The sequence below is a fragment of the Octopus bimaculoides genome, chromosome 11 (assembly GCF_001194135.2).
Source record: "Octopus bimaculoides isolate UCB-OBI-ISO-001 chromosome 11, ASM119413v2, whole genome shotgun sequence".
NCBI classification, from domain to species: Eukaryota; Metazoa; Mollusca; class Cephalopoda; order Octopoda; family Octopodidae; genus Octopus; species Octopus bimaculoides.
Window position 1 is genome coordinate 72,465,313 of NC_068991.1, and position 11,306 is coordinate 72,476,618.

Sequence of the window (11,306 nt, forward strand, 5' to 3'; positions counted from 1 at the left end):
ATATATATATATATATATATATATATATATATATATATATATATATATATATATACACACACAACAGTCTTCCTTCAGTTTTTGCCTACCAGATCCACTCATACAGTTTTGATCAGATCATGACTATAGCAGAAGACATCATGTACCCAAGGTGTCATACTGTGGGACCGATTGAACCCAGAACCATGTGTTTTGGAAGCAAACTTCTTACCGCATAGCCATGCTTGTGCCTATTGCCACAAAAATGATAAATTATCAAACCTTGCCATCAAATCTTTTTTTTTTTTTAACCTTAGAATTCAAACTTTTGGTGCCTGAAAGAAGTAAAAACAGGAACATAGTCCTCTTATTATTTTTTCCCTATTTTTCATACCTCTATTACTTGTTATATTTTTCTAATTAGGTATAGAAACTGTGGTTAATTTCAATTGCATTTGAAAATATTACTTACTTATTTATTTTCTTTTTTTATTGTAATTTGGTTTGCAATATTCTCAGTGTGAAATCACATGTCGAAATAGATTTTGTTGCATCTTGGGAGAATCAGTATGCCAAAAATAATAAACACACACACACTGGTTCTGTTTCACTTCTCTTATTATTATTATTATTATTATTATTATTATTATTATTATTATTATTATTATTGTTATCATCATCATCATGATCATCATTATTAGTCAACTAGTTAATCATTTAACCAATTAACTAATCAATCGTTTGATTAATTGTTCAGCTAGCCCATCGATCAATCAGGTTCATCAAAGTCCTTTTGTTGCCAGTTGCAACCTTGTCTTTTATTGATTCCAGTTCTGCTCCAATATCACACAGTATTTTATGACGGCAGGCTGGCAGAATTATTGGCACACTGGACAAAATGCTTAGTGCTGTTTCATTTGTCTCTGAGTTCAAATTCCACTGAGATCGACTTTGCCTTTCATCCTTTCAGGGTTGATAAAACAAGTACCAGTTGAGCACTGGGGTCGATGTAATCAACTTGACCCCTCCTCCCTTAAAACTGCTGGCCTTGTGCCAAAATTTGAAACTGATATTACATAGGATTTTCTTATGATAATACATTCTGCAACTGGGAACATCACAAAGTACTTATTCATTGAAACTATTTTGATATGTTGAAATTTGGATCATAAAAACAGAACTTGTATGTATGGATTAGACTGATGTCACAATTTGTCCTTTTCAACAATACTATCTAAAATAAATGGGAATAGGACAAATCTAGAAATATTTCACTTGATCTCATACTATAAGTAACAGTTTCATTTCGTTTTTAAAATCCTTCTTTTAGTTGTTATCACAATTCAAACATTATATGCTTGAAATTTTCCTACAGTTGCATCTCTGTATGTACATATCTCTCTCTAAACACACATATAAATAAGTATACATACATACATACATACATATATATATGTATACAAACATACATATTCGCCACCAGAACCTTGTTTAGGCTTAGTAGCCCTTCCTGTTTGTTTTCACTGTCCTGTTTGTGTTACCAATTTTGACCTGCCGCAAGATCCCAAATTTTATTGCGGGAGCAACCGTTTTATCGAAGGACAAGAGTAGAAAAACAACCAACAACTGATGAAGGGTCGTTCTTTATGTTGTTTGTCTTGTTTTCCATTTGTGTCTTTCATTGTTCGAAAAAATAGTTCATATTCCATGTACTTATACTTTGTATTTTTTTGTTGCACACATTTCATGACGTCCTGTGCCCACATATGCATATATATATATACATAGAGATGTAAGCGTGTACATATATGTATGTATATATGCATATATATATATTATTTATATTATTATATGATTGAACACAACACATCCTCATCCAAGTAAGTTTTATCTTATATATATATATATATATATATATATATATATATATATATATATATATATATATATATATATATATACACATATATATATATTTAAGAGAGTTATGTAATATGTCTTCCAGCCTCAGAACAGAATTTGTTTCTCAGTGGCAATTACTCATAATAGACATTTATAAATAAATACAGGCGTTTATTTTAACTGGTGTGTAATATATAAATAGGATTTCTTTATAATTGAAAGAATACAGTATGTATCTTTTATGTGTTCAATAATTTCTGATCTGATGCTAAAAACTATTTATTTTCATATTTGCATAAATATAGATATATCATCCAGTATGTGTATGCATGCTTGAATGTGAATACATGTATACATATGTGTGCATATATATGTCCGTGTGTTGTGTGTATGTTTGTGTGTGTGTGTGCGTTTGTGTGATATACACACATAAACACATGCGTGCAAACACACACATGTGGAGGATATATAATTTTTGTGTCTAGATATGACACTCCTCCGTATGTGCATGCTGAAACACTAAAGTTTTGTCGTGTGTTTCAATATAAACTGACTGATATTAATAAATAATTCTTATATTCAATCATTCATGTTCTTTTCTATGATTTAACAGCAGGAAATTGGTTATTAATATATTTGTAATTTTGCCATTGAATTGGATGGTTAGATTCCAAACTGGAAAATAAAAGAAGTACTTAGTTTTATTTTTGAGTCACTCAAACTGGAAAATAAAAGAAGTACTTAGTTTTATTTTTGAGTCACTCCTTGCAGTTGATGTATTTCCCATATGAAGGAAATGTGGTAGTTAGAACAGAATAGCTTTTGGTGCTGTGAAACATCTGCAGGACTGAGCATGTTTGAAGGACAGAGGAAAGTTAACTGGCAAGAGAAATACTCTGTCCACAGTCCCCAAAACTGAAATACAAAGATATGGCTGAATCTAACATGAAGAGACTGGACGTTGATATTTGTAACTGGACTGGGGACCAGTTCACTTTTGATGCCCTTGATATGACCTACAACATTGGGGACTATAAATGGATTTACCTGTGATGCATAATTTTGCCTCCTTATTAATGGATATGAAGCTGAATCGAAACAAATGAATTTAAAAAGTACTTTTTATTGGATCTTTGAAACACATGTTTGATAATATATTTTTCATATAAAGAAAATTTGGTAGTTATATAAAAAAAAACCACATAGGCAGCTGCTGCAAGGAAAGAAAAATACCAATGTTTTGAACTCAGGCTCTTTCTCAAGGGAGAAAAGAGAGATAGTTCCTTATGTTGTTACCCAGGAGTCACAGTACTAATGGCCTCATGGCATCTACATATGATTTCAGTAACTACTTCTTTTTCTTTGGATTACTTGTTACCAATGCAAACCTACACGGGATTCCTCCAATTCTGGATTTTACATACTTACCTTATGATTTCTTCTCTATCATTGAATCCACAACCTCTCGTATCCATATGCTTCTTTTATTCTTGTTTCAACAAATTTCATTTGGATTCAGACTTCTCCAAAAAATATCTTTTTGCTCATATATTCATTCTTGGACCTTTTTTTTTTTTTTTGGTAATTTTACAGGCAAAATAAGAAGGGAGTTTCATGAAGCTCTCGGTATCTGTTAACATGCAAACTTTTTATCTGTTAATATGCAAAGCTTCTCACTAATATGCTCCGTGTATTTCTCTGTTGGGAGCAATTTCATATAAAACATTCTATGTCACATAATACAATTTGGCAGCATTTATTGATGTAAGTGGAATCTAATGTTCAAAAGAAATCCAGAGAAAATCCTGTGTGGTTGGATCAGTTATTTAGATCAATAAATACTGATTGTAAATTGATTGTACTATTTAATATTTATTTATTTATTTTCTTTTTACTTCAGGGAGAAAAGTATGATGGCAGGAAAGCTGATGTCTGGAGCTGTGGTGTGATATTATATGCACTTCTTGTGGTTAGTCTAAATTTAGATTGTCATTAAGATAGCTTTTAACGAATGGCAAGAGAGTTTTTTCTCCAACTTTGCAGTACATTGTGTATTGAAATTTTAATTAGTTATGATTTAAATTAAATTTTTTTATGTTCAATTTTTCTCTGAATCAAATGAAAATAATTGTTAAGATTCTTGTATATTCTTAGTTAATTTAACTGATAATTAAGATTAGAGTCTCATTTTTTTTTTTTGATAATAATTTTGTAGTTTCTGTTTTGCTTCTTCCAAGCTGATAACAATAACAAACATTTTTATTCAAATTCAAGATTCACAAGAATTATTTTATTTATTGTTTAAAAATCAATTATGCATTAATAGTACAATGTGATGTTGTAGAGTCCAACTTGAGTACGTTTTTTCCTTCTTTATTTCAAAAAAAAAAAAAAAAACTTTTCATTTCCCTTGAAATATTTCTAAGAGTTATTGTTCCATAATTCTAGTGAATTCTGATCAAATAAACTGGTGGTACATCAGCACATGACTTCATAGATTTCTTTCTCAGCATATCCCTCTCCTGCCATTACATGTCTTGCTCTAATCTGAAGACAAATGGTAATTCAATTCCAATTCTAGGCATTTGTATTGTTTGATATATTTTGTGGAAAGTAGACTAGTCAGGGATCCCCTGCTGTCTCTCTTTGGAATCGGCACCGATTCAGCTTGGGGTTGTTACTAATCTAGGGTGTGAAGCAGCTGTGTGTGCTGATAGGACTTTCATGGTCTGTTAGTGGCATGAATGTCTTTAACCCTTTAGCATTCAGATTACTCTGTCTAATGCATCATTTATTTATTATCATTGTTTTGAATTAATCATGTATTGTCTGATAGCTTTGAAATTTTTATGAGGTAACTATTAAATTTTAGAATGATATTGTAGGGTAGGTGTGAGGGGCAACATCTGGCCAGTATGAACATAAAACAGGTAGAATATTTTGGCCGGATATGGCCGGTTTAAATGCTAAAGGGTTAAAGTGGTTTTCAGACTTGACCTAAAAGTGATTTTAATTCAGTCAGGTATGTCATTATCTTCTGAGGGTTCCATAGTGCTACCATTTCTTTTGCTAGACATATTGGTCACCTTCAGATCTATCTTTTGATCTTTTGGTGATTAGTGAATACTTTGCTAAACTTTCATGGCCTACACTATTCATATTTGGGTGCTGATGATATCGTTAGGTCAGGGTTCAACTTTGGTATATATTGTTATAATGTCTGGCGCCTTGATAATACATGATTAGGAAATCCTCCAGATGGGATTCTTGCTACAGTAAAGTTGATGATTGAGGAACTTGGCATGTATGGGGTGTGGGTTGGAAACGAGTATTTCTAAATGTGTTGATGATGATGATGATGATGATGATGATGATGATGATAATAGGGAGATTGGAGAACCAAGGCAAAAGAAAATTCTGCTTAATATTTGATGCACAAGAACTCTCACCTCTAAAAATATACCCAATTTGTGCTCTGGAAAGAAAACAAAGTAAATGCACAATTATTTGCTTTTGTATGACATTAAATTAGAATAATTAGTGGACAAATGAGTCTACGGTATTTAATTTAGTCCTTCTGTTGTTGAGAGTTCAAATTGTAATAGGCTCTGTTTGACTTTCCATTTACCCATTAGAAATACTTTAAATGAAATACATTTTGATATATATATCACTAGGTTACCATTAACGCCTGTAGAAAGCTGCAAACATTAGGCCCTTAAAAATCCAAAATTTTATCCCAGCACCTAATTTTCTTAAATTAGACAGTAAAGGAGAATTTGGTACTAAACCGATAGAATCAAAATCATAGCTTATGTGTCTTTTGTCTCTTGACATTTTATTTTTTTTATTTTTAGTCTTTTCTACTTGTAAGATTCTTGTATGGTTTGATTCATTGATTTGACCATATTAGCTCAAACAAACTGTATTCTAAATACATTTCTGTTTATTTTAAAGGGTGCCCTTCCATTTGATGATGACAATTTAAGAAATTTATTGGAAAAGGTTAAGAAAGGTGTCTTTCACATTCCCCATTTTGTGCCTCCTGATTGTCAGAATCTATTACGAGGCATGATCGAAGTGGATCCTGAAAAACGTTTAACGGTATTTAAACAGTTTCGTCTCTAAATAAAACAAAACTTTTTTATTTTAAAGATTTTCAAATCAAAACTCTATAAGAAGTCCAGATAATATAATTTTGTTTATTTATTTCAATTAATAATTGCTTTATGTTTTGATTACTTAAGCAATGTTTTGATAATTAACATTAAAACAATCAGCGCAAAATTAAAGACAGGTAATTATATATCCCGAAAGAATTTCCCATAGCTGCTTTGCTCTTGTTAAGATTGTAGTATTTATGTGATGATAAAATTACCTGTCACTTAGTAACGAATTGATTATACCCAATGGAAAAATAACTACTTTATCCCTTTTTTTTAAAAATCTTGTGATAAAATTTGATTTATTGAATGACAGTGACATTGTTATTTCTTACAATGGCTGCAATAGAATCTTCTAACTTCACTCTCTCTCTCTCTGCTTGCCTGCATATTCATGCCTACAGCCATTTACAATTGCGGATCTCCATGCCAAAGCCAGGAGATTCATGATTTTTCTTTGGAAAGATACAACAATGGTTTTCCATTGCCTTCGACTGGTTTGCATACAATCTACTTTGGTAACATCCGATTCTCTTGAGTTAACTTTGAGCCTCAGAATCTGTTTAAATCTTAAACAGAGAAATTAGTTCATGTAACACCAAGACATGTCCAAACACTGTTGGATCTGTGTGACACATGTCTAGGGGCCAGTGTTTCTCTGAGTCCTTGATGCTTAGCCACATAACCATGTTCTGCTATTTAACCCACATTTGGGATCCCTGGTAGGTACCATGACTCCAGGCTAGAGCAGGTCTGAGAGTAATGGTGACAAAGGGGTAACTCCATACTCCCCATAACTTCAGAACCACCCAAGCTCTAGCCTCGTTACTTGATGCAATTTAATATCTTATCCAAGATTAACTTCTGACATCATTGGGTCAAATTCTTGTTGGAGATTTTATCAAATGTGGTTTGTATTGAAATAAATTAAGTCCAGGTAGTTGTTGATCTCAGTTCATAGCCTGGCTCACTGGCAGTTATGGTTATAAATGTTCCACTTGATTCAATTAATGGGACTTCCTGCCCATAAAAATCAACATGCAAGTGGCTGAGCACTCCACAGACACACTTACTCTTCATGTAGTTCTCAGGGAGATTCAGTGTGACACACTGAATATGACAAGGCTGGCCCATTGAATTACAGGTACAACTAATTTTTGTACTCATTTTATCAAGCCTGAAAGGATGAAAGGCAAAGTCGACCTTGGCAGAATTTGAACTCAGAACGTGAAGACAGACAAAATACTGCTAAGCATTTCGCCCAGTGTGCAAACGATTCTGCCAGCTCGCTGCCTTAGGAACAGGAATTATTACCAAGAAGTTTTAATGGAAGGTTTTGATTTAAATCACTTTTAAACAAGAAGGTTGCATCATAGAACCAGAGGCTGTGTCAGGTGGGTTGGTATCAAAAATGGGTTAAGAGGGCATCTTTCAAGTGTTGCCAAGAACCATGAAAAGAATTCAGTTCGTTCACATTAATTTTTCCATTTTTTTTTTATTATTGGAACAGAGGAGGAATGCAACAATGTCTAAATTACATAAATAAGTTTTGCATTATCTTTTGTGTTTGCACAGTCATTTGATAATCAAATTTCATCAATACTCATATTAATGAATGAAGCTTCTTTCATCCTGTCCTTGTTCTTGCAATTTCTTTTTCTCTCCAACACACGCAGAGCCATTCTCTGTCTCTCTTCCCCATGCACACATACTGCTTTCTCTCTTTCTCACATGAACACACACAGGAGGAGGAGAAAAATGTATCCATAATTAATTGCTGTAAATTTATCCATTCATTACAATCTCAACTATCAAAGTTTCTTTGTTGTATTGTAATCATTACAGATCATTGCTTTTTAACTTTTGTGAATTGTTAATATTACCATTACTTAATATTCCTCTGCATTAATTACTTTTCAAAGTTATCCGCTATGTTTATTATATATTAACTAATAATGGTTCTGTTAAACAAATTAAAATTTTGCCAAGAAGAAAACATATTCATATAAATTAAAGAATGAGGAATCGAAAATCTTTTGAGAAATCAATTTCTATTGTCATTCAATAATGCCTATTGATTAAATATTATTGATACTTATTCTTTTAAGACTGAATCTATTTTTAATGAAAAAAAAAATATAATTTTATGTGGCTAAGAACAATTTAAAAGATAAACATTTTCTTCTTTTGTTATTTTATAGTTAGAAGAAATTCATCGGCATCCATGGGTAACAGCGTGAGTAGATATATATATATATATTTATTTATTTATTTTTTCTGCTAATACTTATTAAAAAAGAAAATTACGTCTCTCCTTTTTTCAGTCAGTCATTTAAAATTAGCAAATTAAGTTCTGAGTTTACTACTCAGTTATCAGTATTCATACTTAGGTAAACTGTTTCAATCACATTAAAAAATCAGGCTTGAAAGACACACATATATATATATATTACATAACAAAGTTTGGTCCCCCCCCACCTCTCACCAAAGGGTTAAATTATTATTTCCAGTCATTTTCAAATTTTAAGATATTTTCTTGCTTTCCTATTTTTAAAAAAAAATTTTCTTTTATTTCAATTCTTTTCTATTTTCTATTCCTTAAATAAACTCAAGATTTAACCATTTTTTTTTTCTGAGTTTGAGACGTTTTTTTTTCCTTTAAGAACATAATATTTTTTTCTTTTTGTTACTTTCAAAGAATTTTCAAGAGATTACTTTGATCCCTTCGTCTAAGTTCCCGTCTTCGATGTATTATTTTGATAAACATTTTAAAAGTGAATGCTACACTCAGTGGTTGTTAATACATAAACTTATTTTTATAACAATTTAGTTATTTTGACCTGTGTTATCAAAATAATTACACAAAACTAAATATATATATAGGTGAAAAAAAATTGAACGTAGATTCATCCTTTAATTTGGAGGTTTCCAAAAAAGATTTCTAATGTTGATTCTTCATATTTTAGTGGTAGTTGTACAGGTGTAAATTTGCAAAGATATGAAAGTAATACTTGTATATGATGTGTGGTGAATTTATAGAAAGATGTCCCATAAAACTCATCAATTTAGTTAAAAATAGAGAAGATAAGTTGTTCAACAGTTTGTCTTCTTCATTTTTAACTAAATTGATGATCTTTATGGGACTCCTTTCCATAAATTCATCACACATCATATATATATATATATATACAATTCGTTACATAGATCAAGGTTATGTTATAATGAACCATACACACTTTTCAAAATCAGATTAGTATATTTCATGGGGCAAATGTTATGAAGTTAAAATTACATTTTAACAAAAAGAACTACACCATTTTGCAAGTTTTATTCAATATGTTATTTTTTTATTTTCATTTTAGTTTCTTACGCAAGAAATGAAATTATGTTCAAACAAGTCTTATTTATTATGTTTTTTGTTCATGTATCTATAATTTTGAAGATTAAGTTCAATAGCTTAATTGCATTCTTGCAGTTTTATTTATGCTGTCTGCATACTGAAATAAGAATTTACTGCAATTATTGTCATTTAGGACAATCAGATATAGGCTGATATTTATCTGGAACCAACTACACATATACAGATACACTACCAACTTTCTGGCTGGATTATCCAGTTTGATAGATTAAGAAGGTTACATATTAGTAATTTTGACTCAACTTCTAGAAGACTGATGCCACACTATTATATTTTTGTTTTTGCTACTAAATCTTCACGACACACCTTTGTTTATTCTCTAGAAACATGATATAAAGTTGGAAGCATCCTTCCAAACCTTCAACTGTAATAATATGAAGGCAGAAAATATTTCAAACAAAGCCTAAAGCTATGCACTAACTTCCTAACCATTAAGCTTCACCAGACTCTCTCTAGAAACACAACTGTGAAGGGCATATATTTATTTTTCCCCTCTTTCATGCTGAGATACTCCATTCTCTGCAGTGAAAGTAAGTTATCTATTATTAACTTGCTCTTCATTGAGGGAGGGTCCTTAGGGAGTTAGCACATGGTGTTAGATTTAGTTTTAAATATTTGCATCGTTATATTATTACGGTGAGGTGTAGTGAAAGTATATTCCACTTTCATGATATGCTAACTAGGGAGTAAATAAATGCATTGTCATGAAGGTTTGGTGGTGAAAAGGCTGTTGATATTAATTCTGGGAAATTTCATCTGGGCTTGCATAATTATATCCAGGATAAAAAGGAAACTAGATCATCACTTGCCAGAAATTTGGCAGTGTACTTGAATATGCATAAATACATATGCACATATCATCCATCCATGCATACATACATACATACATATAGAAATATATGTGTGTGTCTGTTAAAAATATTGTATTTTTGGGTAATTTGTTGTAGATTTTTGATAATGAATTGAGAGAAGACTCAGAATATCCTAAGACTAGTATCATTCTTCACACATCAATGTAATATTGGTTTCAAATTTTGGCACAAGGCCATTAATTTCAAGGGAAAGGTGTGTAAGTCACTTACGTCAACCCTGATTCTCAACCGGTATTCATTTTTACTGGCCCTCGAAAGGATGGAAGGTAAAGTCGGTCTCAGCAGAGTTTGAACTGAGAACATGAAGATAGACAAAATCCTGCTAAGCATTTTGCCTGACATGCTAATGATTCTGCCAGCTTGCTGCCTTATGTCAATGCAAAAACGGTTTGGAATTTTAGCACAAGGTCAAAGATTATGGGGTGGGGCTACATCAATTACATTGACCCCAGTGCACAACTGGTACTTATTTTATTGACCTCCGAAAGGACGAAAGGCAAAGTTGGTCTTGGCAGAATTTGAACCCAGAATGTAAGAACAGAAGCATTTTGCCCGGTGTGCTAATGATTCCGCCATCTCAATGCCCTTCATGTCAGTGTAAATTTAACAATTGTTTGAGGTTCCAGGGAGCAGCAGTTTTGCTATGGAACTATATTCTGTATAGAATGCAGACTGATTGACCAAACTTTGCCTAAGGCACAGTCTTCAGGGCCAGGTTCTCCCCAGAATTTTCAGATTAGAATTCAGTTAAGTGGAAACCATTCCGTCACCCCATTTTGACCTGCAGTATTTTTCTATTGGGGACAAACAATCACAACAACAACAACAACAACAACATCAGTAACAACAGTTGATTGAATGTTAAGTATGTTGGTTACTTAAATTTTCATGAGAAATAGATTTGAAATTATATATATATATTTCTCTCTTTCACTCTCTCATGTATATATATATATATATATATATATATAT

At 31.8% G+C, this 11,306-nt stretch overlaps 1 protein-coding gene across 10 annotated transcripts in view; it reads left to right on the plus strand.

Moving 5' to 3' along the window:
- The window catches only part of LOC106875082 (serine/threonine-protein kinase BRSK2), a 305,025-nt gene that overhangs the window by 184,771 nt on the left and 108,948 nt on the right, over positions 1-11,306 (plus strand). For all 10 annotated transcript variants that reach the window (XM_052971926.1, XM_052971931.1, XM_052971927.1 and 7 more), the window contains exons 7-9: positions 3,782-3,850; positions 5,839-5,985; positions 8,246-8,280. In XM_052971926.1, the coding sequence (XP_052827886.1) occupies positions 3,782-3,850; positions 5,839-5,985; positions 8,246-8,280 (251 nt within the window). The remainder of the gene's footprint in view (positions 1-3,781; positions 3,851-5,838; positions 5,986-8,245; positions 8,281-11,306) is intronic.